This window comes from Myiozetetes cayanensis, unplaced genomic scaffold (genome assembly GCF_022539395.1).
Source record: "Myiozetetes cayanensis isolate MyiCay16 unplaced genomic scaffold, myiCay2020 scf5-8, whole genome shotgun sequence".
NCBI classification, from domain to species: Eukaryota; Metazoa; Chordata; class Aves; order Passeriformes; family Tyrannidae; genus Myiozetetes; species Myiozetetes cayanensis.
The window spans coordinates 97,309,864-97,334,876 of NW_026087742.1; the positions used below are offsets into that span (position 1 = coordinate 97,309,864).

The 25,013-nt window shown below is 38.5% G+C and overlaps 1 protein-coding gene and 1 long non-coding RNA gene across 6 annotated transcripts in view; one reads left to right on the forward strand and one right to left on the reverse strand.

Annotated features, from left to right (window-relative positions):
• Window positions 1–2,595: 2,595 nt before the first annotated feature.
• The window catches only part of LOC126648592 (uncharacterized), a 41,387-nt gene continuing 18,969 nt past the window's right edge, over window positions 2,596–25,013 (forward strand). The window contains exons 1-2 of the long non-coding RNA XR_007630836.1: window positions 2,596–8,819; window positions 10,082–12,141. This is a non-coding gene — a long non-coding RNA (uncharacterized LOC126648592). The remainder of the gene's footprint in view (window positions 8,820–10,081; window positions 12,142–25,013) is intronic.
• The window catches only part of MID1 (midline 1), a 250,279-nt gene continuing 240,446 nt past the window's right edge, over window positions 15,181–25,013 (reverse strand). For 4 of the 5 annotated variants that reach the window (XM_050331813.1, XM_050331812.1, XM_050331811.1 and 1 more), the window contains one exon: window positions 15,181–24,813. In XM_050331813.1, coding sequence (XP_050187770.1) covers window positions 24,465–24,813 — 349 coding nt within the window. In that variant the 3' untranslated portion in view covers window positions 15,181–24,464. The remainder of the gene's footprint in view (window positions 24,814–25,013) is intronic. The other variant, XM_050331815.1, reaches the window with a different exon arrangement.

Consider the following 25,013-nt stretch of genomic DNA (forward strand, 5'->3'; position numbering starts at 1 on the left):
TACAGATAGGAGTTTATATTTCTGTTGCTCCTTGTTTTAAAATGAAAAAAAGTACAAGCTGGCATTTGCCTAGAGGAAGACCCCATTTTAATTCTTGCAGACCAACAGACACCTATTTAAAAGTGAGCACAAGCAGAAAATGATACATCTCTGTCACCTCTCAGTGAATACATTTTTTTCTGTAGCCTTTGATACAGCTTGATACATGCATATTCTATCTACTAATCTGTTTGAGGAGAAACCTCTTACTTGCCCCATCGCTGTCACTCAGGAGAGGAGCTGCTGCTTGGACATAATGGTATTTCTCTAATCACTTCAAGGACCATTGGAGAATGACTGTGCTGTTTTATTTAATAGCCTGCTTGAGAGCAAAAGCCCCTACTGAGAAGCAGGAAGCAGACCATATGCTCTTTTTTCATGTTCACGAGAGACAATTTAAGTTAAATTATAAAAACGTTTGTCTCAGGCTCCTTTACCCATACTCCAAGCTGGCCTAATGTGCTCCAGCCCAGAAGACAAGTGCCCTGTACACAAGCTCATATACATTGTCACTAAGCACACACTTCCTACCGGTCTTGGCAGATTCTGTATAAGGAGACACACTGCCAGTGTAAGGAGAGATGCTGTGAGCAGAAGAGTATGCATATGTTGACATGAGAAATATGTTTTTGAATAAAGACAAACTCTAAACACAAAACCACAATACATACAGATGGATGTTTTTATTGATGCAATGATTAAGTACAGGCAAATTTATGAGATGTTAAGTAACGACATATTTTCTGTTGAAAAAAAAGTAGGAATGAAAAATTAAATGAAAAATTAGTATCAGGAATAAGACTCAAGTTTCCACCTAAAGGTACAGAACCGATTCCATGAAATGCAAACCAAAGAAAATAGAAACTGTCCAATCCCAATTAATAGAACCTCTTACTGCTTGTGTTTAATGTTAAAAATTATGATACATCCACAGAGAGACAGCTGTTAGATGCTCAGAGATACTGTTACTGACCCCAGTAGGAAAGGTTAACATGTACCATGAATCTGAATATCATCAGAGTGCTTATGATAATGAAAGCCATATGATACAATCAATGCTTCAAGGAGATTTAATTTTAACGAAAGATCTGAAAGGCTCAGGACAGAGCCCCGAGGCTCACTGACACTCACAGAGCTTGCAAATGAAAGAAAGCTTTATCAGCACATGGCATCTAAGGGGTGGTTATACGGTAAGACCCAAATCTTATCCCAATCCATGGAGCTTCTCAGGCAACAACTGTTGAAGTGATGCCAAAGGCAGCTGCTCAGCTGAGCAAACCTGAAGAAAATTTGAGGAATGTCACTCAACATCCTTATTCCTCAAAACAGCTGGCCTAAAAATACAAATCCACCTGGTTACACGCTAAACAAATGGTCAGTTTGAGACAGCATATGCCAAAGGATGTATGGAAGGAAAGACCATAAAAATAAGTGTAAGTTTTAATGAACTATAGGGATACTAAACGCTTGGTTCCAGTCATAATGGGAGCTTCCTACCAGGCTTAGAATTCTGGTGTGAATCCAGAATGTCTCTCACTGAACTAATAAAACTGAGAATTTTTGACATGGTTTCCTTCCCTAACAGTTCAAACTCTTAAATTAGGCCCATTGCAGAATGAATAAACAATCCTTTCCCACTCTAACAATTCATTCCAGAGCTGTTGGTCCCTTACCTGACCAAAGCATACATTACATTATGTTACTGACGGACAATAAATGTATCACGTACAAGTTCTGGTTTGAACTCTGATGTAGACACTCAATAGGGACACTTAGGGTATGTTTAGTTATATGTAAAGATTCACATAAGTTAAGTTGTGCGTTGTTGTATTACATTCCTGAATATTCAAAAGGTCAATAAACTTTTTCTTCTGCTGAGGCATATTTCTATGACCTCACTGTTCAGCTTTGTCACTAAGATTTTTTAAAGGCTCTAAGGTCATTAGAAAGCTAAGCTGAGCTACACAATTTAAAAAGGGCTGTATAGGGAATAGTCATTTACAGACAAGGAAATGACTAATTGCACTGGACTTTAATTTCAGTTCAGTGGTATCTCTCAGAGATACTATTTCCTGTCAATGACTTTTAAAAATGCAGAAGTACTGTAATAAATTTGCTTCAGAAATACAATTTCAGTATCACTGATAGGATATAGGCATCTCTGGAGATCTCAGAATCCCAAAGTAGAAAAAAAAATCAGCACAAAGAGCCCTTGGATATATCATTCAGTAATTAACACCCATCCCATTTTGGAAAACATGACAGACAACTGAAAATTCTGTGTCAGACTTGGTGTGTATTTGTTCCACAGATAAACTTCACAGGAAAGATTTTTGTAAAACATTAGTGTGACTGTGAATCTGTTTCCTTTGTTCTTGTGCTAATTAAGGTGTTTTTTTCCTCAAAAGCAACTCAGAAAACACAGATGAGATATTTTTCTTATATTTGTAAATTAGTAAGGACTCTTCCAGAAAAAGTCTTAAAATAATAATAATTAAAAATTTGCAGACTTTTAATGTAACCTGAATTTCCTAAAATGTTTTCAGGAATATTTCAGTGATGGATTGATAACACTGTCTCATCATTACACCCTTTATACGTCATTATAGCACATAGCAAGAAACAAGCTACAAGCAAATCCCCCAGTCTGGCTCTCCTGGCTGTACACCAGCCCAAATTCTTCAGAAAAAGTGATGAGGGGTCCCCATCTCTCCAGGATCCAGTGAATAGGGTGCTCTCATTGGATGTGGCAACTTGGCCAGCTGCTCAAACAGGTAACACCTGTCATTCCAGAGCCTTCCATTTGCTGTAGAAGCCATATAATCACTAGTCTAGTTGTGCAAATGAAGGAAAGTATTTCAAGCACTAAATGCCGTTTTCCCAGGACACTTGCTGCAGAATTAGCTCCCTAAGCAAAGACACTCCTGCTAGGACAGACAGGACTGACACTCTGGTCTGTCTTTGATGCCAAAGCAGCACTGACAAACCCCTGTCTGGAAGCCTAATGAGTCCCCATGCAGGGTATAACTCTCTTCAAGACTCTAAATGAACCTCACAAATTTGACTTCTGGTCTTTCGGGCACTGTGGCAACACCTGTCACATCAGCATGAGTCCTGTGCTCAATGCCTTATAGGATACTTACTCACGTGCATGGCACACGTGTGTGCATGTGCATGCATGAGTTCTCATTTATTCAATCATTTATTTATGTACAAAAGTATATTCAATATAACTACATTATTAACCTGTTCTTTATGCATTATGAATAAGGCAAAAGTGCAAGGACAAGACTGTGAGCAGTGTTTCAACAGGTCAGCTTGAGTCCATTCCTCTGTAAGCATACATAAAATATATGATGGCATGCCATAAAAGCTTCAGAATTATTACTGAGAGGAGTTTGTCAGATGATCTGAATGGAGACTGAATAAACTGTGAAGGACATGCCCAGCTAGCAAAGGCAGCCAAAAGGCTCAGCGCTTCGTGCAGCAGGTGGTGCAGAAGAGTGCTTAAGAGGGGGACAGAAGCCCTGTACATGTGTTTGGCAATGGTGGTGACATGCCAAAAGGATGCCAGCACTCATGGGATCAACTTCTCTGGCACAGGGACCCAGAATGAGCTCACCCAGGAGGATGGAGGTCCACAGCTCTAAAGGGTGCCCAGTGCCTCCCTCTGTGCCAGGGCAGAGGAGGTCCTCACATGCAGCCTGTGTGCATGAAATAAGGCTCTGTGTCAACAGGGAAAGGAGTTGGGCTGCATGGCCTCAGGGATGATGAAAAAGAGGGGAAATGGTAGACTGGGATGATAAGCAAACAATTGCAGAGTGATGAGCACAGGATAGACTTTGCAATCAACAAACTGGGGCCATTGAGGCCCTGCTCAAACATATGCATGCAGATAGAGACATGGCAAGAGGACAGCTAAAAAAAATATGAACTATAAATTAACAGTGAGGTGAATTAAAAACTGTCTGAACTATCAGACTCAGATGGTTGTGACCAGCAGCACAAAGTCCAGCTGGAGGACAGTCACAGGGGATCAGTGCAGTTATGGTCTGAATGTTGGGAGGGAGTGCACTCTCAGCAAGTTTGCAGGCATTTGCTACAAAACTGGAACAAGTGATTGATATTCTAGATTAGTGTGCTGCCATCGAGGCATCCTTTGCAGGATGGCTAAATGGGCAAGGAGTTACTACCCATGCATAAACTGCAGACAATGGGAAATACTGACATGCTTACAAATAATGCAAACACACACACACACACACACACACACACACACACACTTTTTTTTGGCATTTTGGGCAGGCTAATTTCTTATCCTGAACTTGCACATTGTGTAAGAAAATGGAGCTCAAGCCTTCTTTGGTGTCATTGTGTCCAATGATAAATAAAAACATTTGCTAGCTATAATGAAAGATCAGAAAACAATAGGTTACAACAACTAATTACCTTCAGTGCTTCAGTCTTTTTTTTTTATTATTTTTGCTAAAATTACGTGATATTACAAGGTGCATTTTTGCATATTAAATGTTTTCTTGTTCAACTAGGGTTTCCAGTTAATGTCCCACACAGAGATGAGAAGAAAAAAAAAAGTCCTCATGTAATTTTTAAAGAATACTAAGCAATCCAGTCTCACTTTAAAGGGTTTTTCTCACCAACTAAGAATGTATTCATTTTTGGGTCAGCTTGTCTGCAGCTGTAGGCTTTTAATATTTCAGCTGAGTTCACCAGGCAATGTGTTACTACAGTCTTTGCAATTACCAGGAGGAATGCAGGAACCGTCAAAGCATCTGTTTTCCAGCACTTGCATACATAAAGGCTTTCTAAAAACCACAGGTACCTGAAGCCCTGAACTCCTACTGCAGTACCAAGGATAGGGAAGCAGAGACCATGGTTTTCTTCCCTCTTTGTGTCCCATTTACTGTTTGCGATTTCATCTCTTATGCAGTGCTTTTCTCCTCTTTTTTCCATTGTATTAACCTGCTTTTAAAGCTAGGAACTTGCTAAACCTGATTTTCATCTGGAGCCTTTCTGGCTCTGATGTAACATTTGAAGATTTTTGACCATGATTTTGAAACCCTGCTGTGACCCTACTCTTCCTGCTGTGGAAGGGATGATTCAGAAAGAACTGGAAAGCTTCTACCTGGTCAGGTCTGCGCCCACAGTCTCTGTGTGATGTCAGGGTAGTGGTTGTAAGTGGGGAGCTTCAGTATAAGAAGCCACAGTAAAACAAGACTATCTGGGGATGAAATAAAAAAGTGAATACTTAAAAACTTCCCGGAAAAGGGAGTCCTATGAGATTACAGAACAAAAAGACAGCAGAAGGATGAAGAAAAAAATGCCTGTGGAGACAGGCACAAAAGTGCCTGTGGTGACACATTTTAAGGAGGAAGAGAGATATGAGTGGGAACCAACAAAAAGAATTATTCCCATCTGCCTTTCATCTGGTGGTGAAAAAAAGATCCATGATTTACTCCTAGGCACATTGTCAGATGAAAAGTAACTGAGAATTAGAAGAGAAAATCATGGCAGATTTACAACATAGTTATTGGAAAACCCAACTAAACCTGCAAAGAGCCATGGGGTAACAGTGAAGGACAGCCATTGCTGACAGTAGCTAGATTTACTTCTGATATGATGTAGAGAGAAACGCTTCTTGGTCCTGAGCACAAGACAGATTTTTTTACTTCCTTGTGCCCTGTGGTGTGTCTCAGTGGAAGAATGTAGAATTGTTTCACAGACATTTAAATGAAGATCTAAAACTTGCAGAGAATATTCTTTCAAAATAGCAAAAAGTTGTAAAAGATCAAGGAAATCTTAAAAAGCTTTGGAGTAAAAAGTGTAGTTTTAATTCCTTATGATGCCAATAATTTGTTCTGTAATTACAGCTGATGCAGTAATAAAGGTAAATTATAGTTAGCTAAATTAACTAGAATGCAAATTGTCTCCTTAAATCACACAAAGACAACCTTTTGCACATGGCAAAATCCTGGCATGTTCATTAGTAGTCCTGTCATTTGTGCTGATTTCCCAAAAATGTACCAGCCTAATTTGGTTTGGGTTTGTTTTTAGATGCAAATATAAAAACAATGGATCCAGACTCTGGTCATTCATACTGAGGCTTCACTTGTTTTATGCCACTTTCTATAGGACATTCAGGAAATCTGGGAGGAGACCAACCCTTTCTTGTTTCAGGGTTAATACTCCTGGTCCAATCTGCCCACATGAACAGGCACAGAAAGGCTTTCCTCTGCCCCAGCAATGTCTGGGCCCAGCAGGGCCATCTTTGTGTGGTCATGGGAAATATGGATTCCCAACCCAACTCTTCAGCCTCCTTCCAGCTCTTTAACCTCAAACATTCACTGCACCACCCCAAGCAAGGCCACAGGGGTCTTGCCACTCTTGGTATTGCCTTGCTAGACAACCCATCACAAAATGTGGAGATCTCAGATCCTTGGGGCTGCTTTCTTTCCTAAGAGTGAACATAGCTTCTGCTTGTTCACATGCACACCAATGCCTTTCTGTGCATATTCCACGGCTGGTTGTTAAGTTAAGGGGCTAGCTAAATACTTTTTCACTTCTGATTTTTGGCAAAGAGTGTGGTGAATAGGGATACACCACGTAGAAGATTAGGAACTGTGGACTGTTGGAAGCTCTATGCATGACACATCTGTGTAAAGGCTGTCTTTGTGTGTGAGAATATGTCCATCTCTCTTCCTCTCATTCTCTCTCTCTTTCTATCTGTCTAACTATCTTTACCTGTATCAATTATCTGTATTTTCCTTTAATTTCTCCTCAAGTATAGTGTGATCAGCCCCCAGTTACAGCTGACATGCAAAGACCAAATATTCTTGAATTAAACCTGAGACCAGCCTGTTGCAAAGAACTCTCATCTTGCTTTTCAGAAGAAATAAACTGAATGTGACAGGAACTCACAGGGGTAGAAAACTTTCAGTTGGTCTGGTAGGTATTAACCACCTCAGTACCCCAGGATAATGAAACTCCATTAAACACAATGAAATTCTAGAAGCCTCTAGGATTATGTGAGCTGCCTCCTACAAAGCAGATTTGTACTCTCCCTGACCGCTGAAAGGTGGTAGAAAAACTACTGTCTGCTGCTAATGGAAATTATCAACACCTACTTCAAAGAAGCTAGTTTGTCAGGCTCCCTGAAAACAGCCATAATTTCAAAAACAATAAGGAAGTTAGAAAAGCCAAGTCACCCATTTCCGTATCTCCAGTCTGGGGAAATTGATGGGAGGCAGAGAATGAAAAGCATGTGACGTCTGCCATCATGCTTTGTAACTGGGCTGAACTGGTCTGCAAGATACTATAATATTACTTGGGCCATCCTAAAGCTCCTATTGTTTGACTCTGCAGCTCCAGAACCACAGAAGATGAGTTATAGAGTCACTACAGCTGAAGTGTAGTTTCAATTATAACTTCTTAAAAGCCAGCGATTCATGGTAGACAATAGTCTTTCTAGCCCAAATGCTCTTTTTTACATATTTTCAAAATATAAGGATAATATTTGGGATTGTGATGCAATGTAATGTCAGGCCCACAGAAGGCTGATGATGCTCTGGTACAACCAGAAACATCCGAAGATTGCTTTCTCTCTTGAAGGAATCTGCATCTGGAGGAAAAGCCACTGACTCAGACTATTCATGCCAGATTTAAATAATGCTACTTGGAAGAAAAGAATTAACTAGCTGAAATACCAGACTCCTCTATTTATAATAGAGACTGGATATATTTATAATATAAAAGCTGGGTAGAAGCAGATGCATTTGACATTTGTATGGACAATTGATGTTAATGGTGCAAAATGCCTTATTTTAATCACCAGCAGTGAAATTAATCTCATCTAGTTCAAACTGACTTAAAATAAAGTTGTGAGTTCAGCTAATCATCTAGACTCCTTCTGTATTCTGTGGAGACTTACTGACATTTATGAAAGGTGACCCATCCTACCCTGGGTATTTGGTAGCAGTTGGAATAATCACTCTTTAGAGGTGTCTGTCCTCTCTTGGCTCTAGCAGGAAGCTAAGTGCTAGTTTAGGCCAAATGATTAGCATTTAATTGGTAGGCAAGATTAATCCCAGTTCATTTTAAAAATTCCCTGGCCACAACATGCTTAATCCCGTCCCATGAATTCTGTAACATACTCTACTACTGCCCAGAGGTGAAAATGAAGTGTGTTTCAATCTTTAGACCACAGAGACAAATTTCCTCCTTGTGCTAAATTGCTGGGGTCACATTAATCCTTTATCTCAACTTTTCCTGGATTCCAGTTTGTGGTCATGATTAGTTTGAAAAACAGATTTTACTTTTCAGTGGTGACAATGAGCTGGGTCTTACAGAAACATAAAGATATCCCAGGCAAAGGCCCTAAGGGACAGGAGACTTTTTTTCTTTCTGGGGTTCTGTTACTTAGGGGGTTCATGTGGAGGAGAGTGCTGAATTTTCTGTGTTTTTCAGAGCATAAGACTGAACCTCAGACATTTAAGGCCATGACCTATCTTGCAGGATAAAGATTAAAATTTATGCTAGATTGAGAAATTTTAAAATGATGAAACAAGTCAGATGCCTGATCAAGAATATAATATGAAAATGGGTACATATCACTTACCTTCTATCTCTAACCATTTCTTCCTTCCACTCTTCCTTTTAATTTTCAGCTTCAGTATTTTTGACTGATTTTAATTCAGCCCAGTGTATATTAACAACAGTTTTTGCCTCCCAAATTCTGCTTCCAGTGAGAATCCAATTTGATCACGGTAAGAAAATGTATTTTTCCACAGTGATACATTAGATTGAAATTGTGTAGTACTGAGTTTGGATCACAATTCTTCCTCATCTTTTTGTGTAATCTGGTGTTTCCTACCATCATTGTGCAGCACTGAGAGAAGTGAATCACAGACCCTTCCTAGGGGAGAGTCATATAACTCAGGTTTTAGGTTTCTATTACTGAGCTTTATAACACAAGTAAGGTAAGAATTTATTGCTGTCCTGATATGCAGGAACAAAATCTTGCCTCTTAATGAAACTATTAAACATTCTGGATTTTTCCCACGTAAGAGATCAAACTTACAACGTTACCCAAATTTCCCTGCCACTACTAGGCAGCATTTAATATCATTGTACAGAATCATATGGTTTGTCCATATATTTTATAATCCTGGAAGATACTGTGTCTGGAAAGTGGGTTTATTGCAATTCAATACAACCTAGATATTACTATCAAAGATTAAACATCACTCTATCAACAGTGCTTGTTAGCGAAAAACACCTGGTGTCTCTGCAGCAAAGGTTATTATATTTCCCTCTCACAGTAGAGGTTTTTCAATCTTAACAATGGACTAGCCTTTTATAGCTGAGATTAAACCCAAGAATATGACAAGCAGAGCAAAGTGTTCCTCTCTTTATTCAATTATCTGATGATTTAAACAGGAGGGGATAAAAGATAATCCTCCCGAAAAGTTTCTTTTATTTTCCCAAGCAATCATATATACAATGCCACATTTTAAACACACTATTTTTCTAAGAAATTTTCCATTTTATTTTTTTCCCAAGTATACCTATCTCTCAAAAAGGAAATTTTTGATTTGTCCAAATCTTGGATTGTGTATTTTTATATGGATTTGAAACTGGATTAATTGAAAGTGGAATTAAAGTAAGATTGATTTTTCAAAACCTTTATTCAGTTACATCAATTGCTGGAACAATACAAAAACCTCTCTATCTACTGAAATCTTTAAAACCACCTCCATCTGACCTGGAGACACTGAAAAAAAAATAAGAGGAGCCTTCCGTAATTTAAACAGCTTCACGGTGAAAATTGTGATATTCTTAGTTTCCAGAACACATTGAAGATTGCTTGTCCTGTTCTAGGTGTTCATTGATCAGGAATCATGGCATTCAGATGCCTTTCCAGTTTTTGATATTAAGTTAATATTGATTCTCAAAAAAACACTGAGTAATTTATGAACTTTTGGAAGTATTTTTCTTTAGCATTTTCTTTTTTTTTTATTTTTTAAAGCATTAAAAAACCCCTATAAATCTCCAAAACAGATGGGAAGTTGGATTGAATTCATTGATATATAACTCTGGAAAAAATGTGAGTCTACAAATTTGTGGCTTTTTTAAAAGTAGCATATTTGGAAAAAGTTGTTAAGTCTGGTTGCCAGGACACTTTAGAAAATGTTTTTTTTTCAAATCCATATTACGAAGACTTAGCTTGTGTTTCACTTCCATCAATGGATGGGATGTTAATTGAGTGGAGTGTGGATGCACGTATGGATAAAGACCCACACTCTGGGAATGCCATCTGTAAGCCCACCTCAGCTAGAAAGGGTATGGCTTTGCTAGCATGGGAGTTATGTTGTAATAAAGCAAAAGCAATTCACTTCTTCCACTTTGCCTCCTAACGTTATACATTAACTTAGGAAAGTCCAGTGTTAACACAGTTCTACAGATTCCAGATCATAAGTGGCTTGTATACGGGCAGCTTAAAAACCAGACATTTGCCAAAGTGGACATACCTAAAAGAGAACAAAATTATGTGTGTAATGGGTCTTTTTCACATGGATGGTCTCCCTGCTAATGCTGAAAGTGGCATGCTGGCATCGTTAATTTTGGTCCCCACACGAGCACGGCACGTGGGAGACAAGCCCCAGCACTGTGAGCTGTCAGAGTGGGAGCCTGGGGCTGGTGCTGTGCTGGCGGTGCTGCTGCTGCAGAGCCAAAGGGCCTGCTGTGGAAGAAGAGTCTGCCCTCAGGATTATCCAGGCTGTAAGCAGATGGGACAGACAGACAGACAGAGATCTGGCAGCTGCATCCTGAGCACATATGATGGCTCTGTCAGGGATGTGGAAAGGACACTCTTGTTTTTCTCAGGCAGAACACTTGGTCCCTCAGTGAATGCAAATCCATCTACCCCTCTGCAACCTGTGTAGAGGGAAGCAGCATGGAGGCAGCACCAATCCTCTGTGCACCTCCAGCCACTGCAGTAAGAGAGAGAGATCTGGCCTTAAAGGAGTAAGACACATGAACAGGAGGAATTCGTGCCTTCTGCTGTGTATGTCTTTAAGTATGATAAAAGGTGCCTATTACCTTCTTCTGTGCAAGTAAAAATAACTTCAGCTGACTCTTTCATTTTCCTTATGCATATTCTTTCCTGATTCTAAGATTCCCCATTTGCATCACAGTGCTATCCTAATTCTCAATGGTATGGGAATTTTTTTCACATGTTCTCTTTTCTTCCAGATTAAGCTAGTAAATTGTTGTATCCACTGAGGACTTCTCTAAACTCAGACCAGTATGTGAATCCCTTTTCTTTGCTTCCTGTTTTTTTCAAAACTTGAGAGAGCACCAGTAATCAGAGATTAAAATTACAAAATTAAGGTCAATTAATTTAGGTCAACCAAGGAATGGCCCAGTTGTTAAATTTGGGCCATTTCATGTGTCTAGAGTACCTTACCTGCTGCTCCAGAGAAGCCATGTCTCCTATAGATTCCGTGGCACATCTGCCAGACCCTGCAGATACCTCCTATACCCTCAGGTTTCTCAAAGGCACTAGATGCTGATGCTTAGGCACCAGTCACACATGTGGGCATTTAGGTGTCTTAATTTCCAACCAAACATCACATAGAATATCTATTTCCTCTTTCATCTGCTCTGAAATTTTGTGGTTTGTTTTTGTTTTTTTTTCTTTTTGTTGGGGGTTTTGTGTGTGTATGTGTGTGTTTTACACTGCATATAAAGGTGGAGAAAGAATTTATTACTTTTTGGAAAATGAATCACATAATTCTTTTAGAATAACAGTCATAATTGTCAGCCTTTTATGTGCCTTTTAGTGTAAAATAACCTGGCAGGCATCTAGAAAACAGCTTCAAAATGAGTAGAGGTTATTATGCATTTGACAAGAGCAAATATATCTGGCAAGTCCTATTTCCTTCTACAGCAGGGTGACCAGATCTGGGAAGAGACAACGGACACCATTTGTCACATAATTATTACTCAGTGAATCTTCTGGCACTGTCAGCTGTGGCAATCTTACAAACAAACAAGGGAAATGTTACCAGACTGAAATTACCAAAGGTAGGTATAAGAGTTAGAAAACCTGCTTCAAGAGTAGTTATCATTAGCTACGTTGTCCCAATAGTCACACTAATAGGTATTTGTCAGAGGAAGAAAAGGTCCATCTCAGGCTGAACACTTTTTGGTTAGCTCCCAGACACCCCAAAGAGGTGGAACAGAGGATATGTTTATTACATTTGCAGCTGACACAAAGCCAGACTAAATTCACTGCAGCACAGGACTGAACACAAACACGATCCTGACAAGGTGGGATTAAAACCACACATGCTCCTGACAAGGTGAAGACAGACTGGAGGTAGCTCTCATGAAGAGTCCACAGGGGTTACAGTGACTGTGATGGGTATGTTGTTCAACTTTGACATGTTTTCATGAGAAAGGCAAGTCTAAATTTGAGTTTGAAAACTTCAAAGATGATTATTTTTATTCCTTTACTCCAAACAACTGATAAAGTCTTGCACTGAATTTTATATCTATTTTTTGGCACTGCCTTTGTAGTAAAAGCAATGTAGGATCAATTGAAAAGAATCCACAGGGAAACGATACAAATGAAAAATCTCAAAAAAGGTGATTTATAGGAAAGGACTGAATCAATTAGGGACTTTAAGCCTACAACAAGAGAAAAAAAAAATAAATGGCATGTGGTATCAGTCTTCAAGCACAGCAAGCAGGACATTGTTACCTGCTGTATTTGGAGGGTTATGGCTCTTGGTGTCAGAATTACCTTCAGTTAAGGTCATTCAGTAGACCCATGTCTACTCCAGCTGAACCCCATTACTGGTGTTAATATGCCACTCTGCCATAGTGCGGTTCAACACATACTCTGAGGAGAGCAAGGATGCTATAGTCAGCATTTCTAGAATTTGGGGGCTGGCTTAGCCCTTCTCGGAGAGCTGATGGGACAGCAGCATGGGACTGCAATAGTTGTAGGCTATCCAAGAGTTTCCCTTACTAAAGTGATTATAAAACATGCTAATTCAAGGAACAATTAACTACATATCATGCCATGCCTCTGCCAGGAGAAAAGTGCAGAATTTATAAATCTTGTATCATAGTTGGCTCATGCACTTTACATATTTTTTGGGTTTCAGCAATAAAAGGTGAATAAAGAGGTGTGATTTTTCTAGTGTGAGCTTGATGAGCAGTTCTGAGCAAGTGTAGATGAGCATTTCTGAGGCAAGGCTCTGGGAATGTAATGGAAAGTTGTCTTATAGTGAAAAGTGATTCTTTTTTAATATGGCTAATAGGAATTTATGACTCAGAGATAATCCCAGAACTATTTTGATTCAGAGGGAAAGAAAAAAATCCTCTGAACTTTGCTTCACTTATCTTTCCCACAGATCATTAATCCAGTAAAATCCCTCTTTGTTCTCTCCTTACCTGTGCACCTCTCTAAATTTAGCTTTGTTGTTATTACCCTTGACTTCAGTAGTTCTACACCACAAAATGAATTTGCTCCAGAACTGTTTCAGTTCTTAATGAAATTACATGGTGGCAGAAAGCTTGTTTGAGCAGCAAAGACTGGCTTTGTTTCAGGGAATCACCTTGATGTAATGTGTTACCTCGGTCAGTAAAAATAAGGGAAACCTACCCACTGGTTGGCCTGTTGTTTTTCCTCACTACAGCTTCTACTGTTTTCCTCAAGGCTAGCCCTGGGATAAGTTTCTGGAAAGCTGCCTCCAGCTGCATATGCCCTGTGATTTCGCTTCAATGGGAATTCCTTAGTGAGGCAGTGATTCATGAGCATATTATTAGTCAGTTGACCACTATCTTAAATTTGAATTAGATAAAGTTCAATTACCACCCTTGCTTTTCTTAAGATTGATTCTGTTCAAAATAAAATCATTACTGAAAGTCACAGGCTTACTTTAGTAGAAATTAAGAGGTAGAGTTAACATTCTTTATTACAAAAATCAAGACACATTCGTACAATCCAAAACTTGCTAATAAATTGTTATTTCTTTTCATATCCACAATTTCCTTAGCCTGGTAAAAGAAAACCACTGACAGATGGCCAAAGCACCGTCTTTTATAACTCAAATAATCTAGATTACACATTCATTTATATATATCCCACAATACATCTGCATTATCTCATTCCAATAACTAAATATCAGTTCACTTACATTTACATAAATTCTATATTTTAACACCATTCAGAGCACAATAACCTTACAAAGATTTTGTCAAAATCCTTTTGGATTACAGCGGCTGTGGTTACATTTCATCAACATCCTTGACAGTGACACCTCACCAATGCCTCGGCAAAACTTCCTCATCATCCAGCATCAAACATCTTCACTACCCTTCAGACACATTCCATTCCAAAAATTCAACACAAAACCATCTGCTGTTACTTTTAACCACTTAATCAGTGCCTGTTTCCATGAAAAAGGCAAATCACCCCTACATTTCCCTCATCAATCCACCAAGCTCCCAAACCTAGAGGCCTCAGTACCACCTATTTACATCATCTGCTAAAAATCTTGGTAGAACCAACTAGAGGCAGAAAAAAGTGTTTTCATGTTCCCACTGTGCTGTTGGAGAAATACCTAAGGATGTAAGGCCTTGTTTGCATTTAAATCAAGATTGTAAGCTGACTGAGCTTTAGACAGCAGAAATGAAGGAATATTTTGTTTAAATAATGAAAATTAAGAAAAGTAATGAATCATGCTGCTACTATGAAAATAAGCCACATAAGTAACTATGAAAATAAGTTACAGTTTAAAAGCTGTCTCCATTTCAATAATCATTGATGTTACAAATCCAAAAATAAATAGACTCATTTTAAAAAACTTTTTCATGTTGTGCTGTTTCCTGTTCCCATTTCCTTCTTTCTTGACTTGTATTTCAATTCTATTTTTTTCTGTTGCTGCTTTCAAGACCAAGACCCTGAGCAGGATGGGCCAGTGCAGTTTCATAAGCTATTCCCATACTCTCTGCAAATAGAAATCCTCAGACTAGTCCCTCCAAAGCACATCAGGCTATTTCAATCCTGTCCACAATGCACCTTTCACCATGACTTGAACCCTCATTAAATCCCTCTTGGCCAAGCCTTTTACAAAATATTTGCCTAGTCTGAGTGATTATCTGTCCATTTTCCTTAGTGGACCTTCCTGGATTGCTAATCCCTTTCCCATCAGAAAGTGCTTCCTGTAGAAACTCTCACTTTTTATTTGAGAAATTCTTTTTCCATCAGCTTGAAGAGCATCAACAACCTTCACTATAACATTTCTCCAGCCTGAGTAATTTCCTTCCTTTTTATGAAGAACAAACAGTTAACAATACTTTGCATGTGAAGGTTTTTTTCTGAAGGATGAATCATACTTCACCACAGCATTATTAGATAAATACTCACAATGCTTAGAAATAGATGAAAAGAAACCTCTGAAAGTAACTTATACAGTGTAGAGAGGTGAGTTTAAGTTAAAACCCTGGAAAAGGGGATATTTACATCCATCTACAGAATATTTTTCCCTCACTCCCCATTAAGATTTTCTGGATGGTAACCATTCAAAAGAATCTGCCATGAATATCAAAAGGACTTTCAGTTAGCCTTCAGAGAACCAGTCCTAATTCTTTTGCAGAAGATGCAAATAAATATCGAAGTAAAATAAGTACTTTCGACCTCATCATCTGACTTATATATTAAAAAGCCATCACTTTTCAGCTATCTCTTATACATTTATTTGGCTACTTTTCTGTTAGAGGACAATTTTGCTGAGAAGCTCTTGATCCCATAAAAAACCTCCATTTGGAAAAGGCACTATGCATTTAATACTTGTACTTGGTCTCATCATCATGGCTAGGTTTCGCGAACGAAGATTTGAGAGGGGTTCTACCCACGCTTGCTACACTTGCTACAAGCACGTTGAAGTAGTTGGTCTATCATAGCAACAAATGCTTACTGCTGTGAGGAATGAATGATGAAGTCATGTCAACTGGTATCTAGCTATTCTAGCTTTGGTACAATCTTAGAGTTTAGTGTTGAATTCACGAAATGCCGGAGGAGATCTGACTGTGAAATCTATTAAAACAAACCTTGCTAGTGGAGTCAGGTTCCTCCCGCAGAGGAGCCTGCTTAAAGCTTCATGGCATAACTGTCTTGCCACACAAGATGTGGAGTCAAGGGCCATCCTGTGCCTTTAATGTTCCTGCCATGAGAGATGTCAGGAAAGGATTAGAAATGGAGACCTTTGGGAGCTGGTTTGCCTTTCCTTCTACTTTTGGGGAAGCAGGAGACACTGGGCTAGTGGGAGCCCTTTTAGGGCAGGTTGTACCCACACACACCAACCAGTCCCTCAGCATGATTTGCAGAGCTTCTGAATTCCACAGATGGATAAAAGGTTATCAGGACTTAGGGCTACAGCATTTCTGTGTGCATGAGAACCAGCACAAGCACAGCTTTATAAAATATCCATAAAAATATTTTCCTGTCCATATACCAAATAGCAGCTTTGTAGCTGGATAGAATGACGTCTATTCCCACATGGACATAAAATTGACCACTTTTTTTTTTTTTTTTTAATGCTACATGTTTCTTCTGGCACACTTAAATACACGTGAAAGCATTCATAACTTGATGGTAGTTCAGCCTTGAAACTGGCTAATGGTTTATGCAGACTTCAAGACTGGTGAGAACTCTGTACTTGATCCTATGAAATTTCTTCATCCTGAGTGATTTCCAAGTAATCCAAGCAATGCTAATATGGAGCACTGATTTCATAAGAACAGAAAGACAAAGCACTCCTGTTTTATCAGCAGGAAACAACATTAGGATTCTAATAAGAAAGGATGGTTTGGCTACAATAGTTTGAATTATTATCAGTGAATAAATAACTTTTTTCTCCTCCAGTTAGTGTATGTAATTCAAATATTTATTCCAATTTCTTCAACTGTTCATGCATTTGTTAGAATTTACAGCATAACTCAGGGCATGTTCTTGATAATAGCATCTGCTAAATATATGCAATGTAGAATTCTATGACTCAACTGTTGGAAGAGAAACAGTAATTATCTGTTCTGAACTCAATTTACACCTGTTCTAGGTCTTACATTGTTCCTTACCTCTACGCTCTGTCGTAAGCGGCTGACATCATATCAGTAATGTTTATTTTAAAAGTAGTTTGACAAAAACTTGGTGGTTAAAAAAACTGCAGACATTTTCAACTCCAACTTTACCAAGTGTTCAAGGACCATGTGGATGTAAACTGATGGACAAACTGAGAGAGAGGTCACAGTCACTGGAAGAAATTAAAAGGATATGTTACTGATTGTATTCACTAATTTCTAATTCTGGGTTGGGACTACCACTGTTTGTAATCACTAGTTGTGATTCAGCCAAGTTTTTCCACCTCTTCCTACATGTACAAATATGGATGAGCTTATTTCATCCTCAGCTTGACCATCACTACTACTTGCATAAACAAGATGACAGAAATATAGATCAAATTACCCCCTGCTGGTGGGAGATGTTCTCACTGTGCAAGAAAACCTTCACACCAGCCACAGGGAGGACTTTATCCCAATTCCATAAGGAATTATGCTTCACGCTTCTCAAAAGAGACACAAACTTCTAGGTTGAGAACTACTTTAAAAAAAACAAACTACTTTAAAAAAAACAAAACCAAACCGAACCCTAAAAACTCCAAGGTGACATTAATGAGGTTGAATATATATATTGTTATTAAAGGGAACTTGTTCCATGGTTATCCTAAAATAACCTGCTAATTCTCTGATTGTGCTCCTTAATCAGATCTGATAACACTGTTTTAATTAGAGAACAATGCTATTAAGCCCAGAATAATGAAAGCAAATAATTGAGTAATTGTAGAAGAGTGACAGATTTATCTGCATTCCTTCTTTAATTTCTATTTCAAATATATCCTCAACTTTTAAGCTTGCATATTGTTTTTGACTTCTCATTTAATTTCCTGTGCACCTCATGAAAAAGGCAATTTTCAAGGAAATAAAAAACAAAGCCCACTAGCTTGTTGCTATTCTAGCATTTAAAATCTAAAAATGAGATTGAAAAGAGAAAAGGAAACTAAAGAAATAGGAGGATAACAGAGAAACATTTTCAAATGGAATCATCTGTTTCCCAAGTAAAATAAAAATGAGGATGAAATAAAAAATTGCTATTGAAAACTTTCCCATGGTTTATGTAGCAGGTATCTGTCATCTGTCAAATGTTTCAGTGATCTAAACAGCTATAGCTTTTTTTTTTTCCTGTTCAATGTTATTCTAAACACAAAGCCTCCATTTGCTGCCTTTTAAAGGCTAAACTATTCTCTGAATTCATGAATTTTCAGGAATACTCCTAATTACAGTATGTCTGTGTGTATTAACATGAAATGAAGTGATATTTCTCGAGAGGAAAATTTCCATGCATTCAAATAACTATATATAAATTAGGGCAAACAGTTAAAGGAAGCAGACTTCTAAACTTCTTTAGTTATTATACATTTTTAAATGGAAGTCTAAGAACAATAGTCTTATGTTGGAACATTATATCATAACTTATGTATTTGCTACTCTCATGATTTTTATAAAAGTAACATAGCACTTGCTAAGAGAATTGTTCTCACCCTGTTAGGAGGAAACAGCAAAGCATTGCCTGAACAATTCACACAAGAAGAATGTTATTGAGCCATACATTTTAAAAGAACCAGACATTTTAAAACACACCTGTGTTGGCCTTGGGAAACAGCTCATGAGTAACTGCAGTTTTGCTAGCAGCTAATGTGCTTTCTCCAAAGACATGATTTAATGGGAATGTTGAGCTGTTCTCACAGGGACTTCTGCTTCACTTGGGTTTGACCTGTTGGAAACTGAAGATTCATGGGCTTGTACCTACCTCTGTGTAAATCAGGACTATCTCCTTTGAAGTTAGCAGATGTAAAAATCTGAGCGAATAAAGGTGGATCAAGGCCCGGGGCTGTCATCCCTGCCCTGCTGCTTTTATTCAGGTTAGGACTTCAAACATAATTGTAATATATTTTTTTTTCCTGTCATTTGGGAATGTGGATTGAGGCTGAGCTGGAGCAGAAGGATGAATAGGTGCAGGCTTGCTTTGTGGAGCTGCAGCATGGTGCCAAGGCAAGTAGTGGTGGCAGGTTCCCAGCTGCCCTATCACTCTGGGTGATCTCTCTCAGCACTGCTCCTTTTTTGCTTACTTCATTCCTCTTTCAGGGAGTAGTAATAATGACATTGTTATCACACTGTAGTAAAAGACTTCATGACTTCCTAATACATTGACATGCTTCTTGACCAGAACTGCCTCAATGCTGATGGTTTACAAGCCCTTATCTTTCCTGTATCATCCTTCGTGAAATATATGTGTCTTTCACCTTCATCTGGTATCAGGAGGTGATGTTGCAAAGGTTATGGTTGCAGATGAAGTGTTCAGCAACCTGCCAGAGGCACGTGACATGGCAGTGCTTGTTAAAATAAGTAACATGATGAAAGATTATATTATTTAGTCTTATTAACGTGGTCTGCACTTGAATCAGAAAACCAATTAAAAAAATTAAAGAAGCAGAATATTCCACTCAAAGAGTGGAGTTAATGCAAAAGCCTACCTCAGAAGAAAACACTTGCACCTGCACTGTTCAACTCCCACACAAGTGACAAATCAGTCTGTTCTGGCACAGAGATTTGATTTATGTAGACAGATTCCTTAAGGCTCACACTCCAAACCAAGAGTCTCATCCATACTGAAACATTGTTAACATCATTGCCCTTTAGTGTCCTATTTTTTTTATATGAAAATCAAGTACTAAAGCAAAGTTTAGAATGTAAAGAGAGTTTCTTTCATTTCAGGAAGCACAATAAATACAAATAGCTCAGCATAATCAAAAACACACATCAGCACCTAGGAGTGAGCAGGACTTTCCTTTAATGTTCAGAAGACAAAAACACTGTGCTAATTTCTATATGGGCAACCAACTCAGTAGCACAGGAAAATACTGCATTTTATGTCTTTATATCTCACTACACACTTCCACTACTAGAATGAGTATGTGAAAAGACATCAGAGATTGTATGACAACAAAATTACCAGCACATCAGTATATAAACAACCTATGCACATTTTTGTCTATCACCAGCTTCTCAAAGCTGCCCCACCAAAGGCTTTCAGGCCAGGTGTACCCTGAACAGTTACTGAGGTACTGCTGTGCACTGGTGTGAACTTCTTCAGTCCTAAACCAGAAATGAAGACAGTGTTTCCAACTAAAATGCATAGCACCAGTTTTGGTGACACCGATGAGAGCCAATAGCAGTCTTCATTTTGTTTTGGAGCATGGGCTTATCTGAAAATTGGGCTTTTGCAATTAAAAGCAGAATGTGGTGACTACTAGAAATCTGCTTTATCAGAATAATTAAGAAAGAAATACTTATACTGTGTGAGATATTAAATAATATTTTAATGAAATCTCCCACAGACTTTCATAATGCTATAAATACTGGCCATCTCAAAACAAACTGGTTAATGAGCTGACACTTTAATTTGTGCTGTCAATAGTGTCCTGTTGTGTTTTCTAACGTGCAGAGAATATAGTGTTTGCAATTAAGACATGGGATTAAAACAGATGATGCACACTGCTGTCTAGTGACCTACTATTGCTAATAATTAAGAACGTGCATGTATTTTCACCTGCATTTGCAGATTTCCTGCTTTTCACACTGTACCCAGACCTGAGGGATTTTTATGCTTCCTACCCTTGGGACCCACTGCTCAGTGGGAGTCTCTTTGCTGAGCAGTTGAAAAATGGGACACTCAAAACAGACAAAGAATAAATTCATGGCAGAAAATGCAGCAACTTTATTGGTCTCTGAGAGCCAGCAATGGGAAACCACAGTGGGCTGAAGACAGTCTACTAAATAATTTATGGTACACAGCCCGTTTGTGTAATTTTTTCCCTATTAGATGTCCATTAACAGATGGAAGTCTAACACGTGGAAAATCTTATCTGACCTCAGAGAAACAAGTCCCCCACCCTTCCATTACCTCAAGCTGAAGACTACCCTGAGCTGCTACTGTCTTCTAAAGAGATTGTGCTATTGTTTGCTCTAACTCTGCTGAATCCCAGCTTGGATTTTAAATACACCTTTGAAACAATCATTATACCAACACAGGCTTTATCTACCACATTCATTGTTTGCATTTCAGCAGACTATTCCTCAAAAACCTTCCTTTGTTAAACACAGCATTATACAATGTTACCTCATTCCTAGTCACAAGACTTTCAAAAATAAGGGAAAAACCCTCATCTAAGACTGCATGCTACATTAAAGTACTGTGTTTTATTTTTACACAAGGATTATCGTTCCCCCAGATTTCAATTCATTCCTATGGACCATGCAAAATGCCACAGACCACAGAAGCTACATTTTCAAATGGAAGTTTTTATTGATTAATCAGGTATTGAATCAAGTATTGCAAAATAAACAGATTTTGTTTGTTAAAAAATGTCCAGAAGAATACCATTCATAGCAAACTTGTTTCCTCATCATCATACAGAATACGAAATTGTTCAAGAAACAAGTAAAAAAGAAATACCTAACTAACTGCTGTCACTTTGTCTGTGTATATACATATGTATGCATATACACCATATTTGTGCATATACTGGTGTGTATATCCATACATATGTGTATATATATACACAAACATATATGCACAAAGAGTACTGACTGAGATAATAGGCTATTGGAGAAATGTGGCTTAGCTCCAAATGAAATGTTCTGTGTTAAAATAAAAATGATACTGCAAGGCCTGTAGATAACAGACCACTCTTCTTCCATTGGCCAAAACCATGACCTGTCTTTAGAGTCACAGTCTATCTTTACAATGAAAACACGTGAGATCATTTGGGACCTTTTCAAATTCATGGTATTGCTTCCATCCAGTTCAGTCTCTGTGAACATTGTATAGCTAAACACTGAAGAGTGTTTTCAGTTTATGCACCTCTGAAATCAGCTTCTAGATTTAATATTTGTGGCAAAAAAAAAAGATACATACTCTTGCTACGTGTAATTTGCTAATATGCCTTTTCCTTTTAGGCAGAAATTTGGCAATAAGCCTAGATTAAAACTCCTTTCTTCATGCATCTTTTTATCACTGCTTTGCATCAGTCATCTCCTGTCAACTCATTTTATAAAAATTTTCATGCCATCTCAGCTACCTCCCAAACAGCCCAGGTCAGATACTCTGGGCAGTGTATATCATATTGTATCAGTAAGATTGTATCCAATTAAAAATGTAATGTTTGGGGACTTATTTACTTTTTCAATTTTGAGGATACACATTTCTTGATTATTAAAGACAGTATGATAAATGCTACAGTTCACTATATGTACACATTTTTTCTTATTTATGCCTACTCTGGAAAGATCAGTGGCTCCTACCTGTGAAAAATGGGATGCTGCCCAGCTGAAAGCCATGGTACCAGCAATGTACCACCAGGTTTTTCTCTATTTAATTCAGCAGTTAACATGACACATAAAGGGAAATCAAAGGAACATGGACAGGCATTTATTTTCTACTAAAAAAGAGGAAAAAAACCAGATAGGCATGTACATATTCCTCATCCTGCTCATAAATTTTTTATATCATCAGAAGGCAAACTGTAATACAGTCTTTTACTGGGAGAATCAGTATTTTAAATATCTGAAGCTGAGCTTGGGACCATTTTATTTTTTGGAGCCATTAGTGAACAAAGTGCATTAAGGCATCTTTTCCAAAAGACACCAAAAGCATGATTATAAATTACTGAGCAAATCTTTTCTTAAAGCTGATATTCAATTTATCCTTTCTCTACACAGGTAGATTTTCACCACTTGCATAGTAACAACAAAACATTATAGGAAAACCACTCTTTTAAAATTGTCACATGCCTCAAGCATCTCCCAAAATGATAATTTATAAGCATTGCAGTAATTACAAAGGTTTTCTATTCTTTAGAAGGGAAACAGCAAAAAATGCACCTGATTCAGCTTTGAGATAAAGTACATACAACCTCTGTTGCCTTCACTGAAGCTCATCTACCAACACTAGGATGAACGTAGGGTCTGCCCATGCAGATTTCTACTGCTGCTGAAAGCTTGCTCCTTACTGCTCATTCACAAAGAGAACTGTGCTTTCCCAAACAACACAGGACAATAACTATGAGCAAACTCCAGCTGCAGTGTTTCTCCATACAGCACATGTAAAACAGACTTCCTTGCTTTGTTATAGACACTATACAGTGTATGACAGCGAAACATTTGTATTTAATTTAAAATCAATGGTAAAGTGGTGCAAGTCTCACTTCCAAGTTGTTGGCTAGGCTTGCTGTGTTGAACCTTGTAAAATCAGCAATAAGCATTCACATGTCTACCATCAGAACCATGACATCTTCTATTACAATCAATCCTTAAACGATGCTGTGCTTTATCAAATTAGTCTACAGTCAGACCTTGGATTAGCTGCACTCCTCCAGTGTTGCTGATTCTCAGAGATGGTATCAGTCTTCCACATCCTCAGTGACTCTATAATGTTTCCCACAGACGAAAGCAAAGCACTGGCAGATGGGAATGTTGCCATCAATAAAATAAATCACCAGATGATTTATCCACTCACATTTCTAGGAGATATTCCACATGTTTTTTATGAACTGAGAGAGCACTGCCCTGTGAACAGAAGTAAATTAGACTTTATTCTTTTGCTGTGGTGGCTGGCTCTCTTTTTAATTTCTGTTCTTTTGGTCTGCACACTCCCATGTGTGAAGTAGAAATTGGGAGATCTCACACTCAACAAGGCTGGCAATGAGACCACTAATGTTGGTACGAGTAAAACCTGCAGGATACTGACTTGTCCACTGCGCAGTTTTCATCCTTGAAATTTCCTGCTTTTATCCACTGTAAAATAAAATTATTCAAAAGACTGATGAAACTTTAATTAATAGGGCCACCAATATGTGCGGGGGAAAAAAAAAAGTAATTTTCCAGGTGTCCAAACCAGGCTTTCACTTCCTTTTTTTCTTTTTTTAACTTTTTTTTAAAATTTTTATAAATAATTTATAAATCTTCCTGTAAGAGACTAAATACAAAACCAACCAAACAAAACCAGCTGCAAAAGAAAGTTCTAAGATATTTTTAAAGCCACTTCTTGTTCTTCCTTACAAAGTACACAGAAAGAGATAATCTCTCCTTTTCAGTTTTGGCCAAATTTGGCAGCGTTGGCCAGGATGCCACATAGGTCCACCAGCTCCGGGCAAGCTCCTGCAGGCAGCTGCCTGGCCACCCTGGGAAGATGTGTCGTCCTACCTTTTGGCTTTTAGCAGTCACGCGAGCTGCTCGGAGGAGTCCAGGTGGTCAGGGATAGGCAGGCCAGTTATAATGGTCAAACACTTGTTCCACACTGTGAACGTGGGGCACACTGGCTGCCCAAAAGTAATGTCAAAAGTGTAAAGGTGTAGGGAGTTCAAAGCATCGTAAAAAGCAAGGGAACCGTTGTCATAGTCCAGCAAAATTCCGACCCGCCGGAGGTGAGGGGCAGGCTCGATGGGGATTTCTTTGCTGTTGTGCCGCACCACCCATGTGTTATTGCAGCGGCAAAGCACCCAGGAGGCAGAATTCTTTCCAATCCACTCGTGCTTCGGGGCTGACTTGTAGGAAATGCCAATAGCATACCTGCAAAATAAAAGAACATCCCAGGGAAACAAATGCTTCCTGCCATGTTTGTCTCTCTGTGAAGTCAAATGTTAGCCCAAGAGGACTCACAGGAATGCCTCTTCCTGCTGCTGGTTTAAATTCTGGTTAAGTGATGTTTCACCACAACATCCGCACAGGCTTAATTAATGTTTTCTTCATCTCTCTTTTGGGTCTGAGAT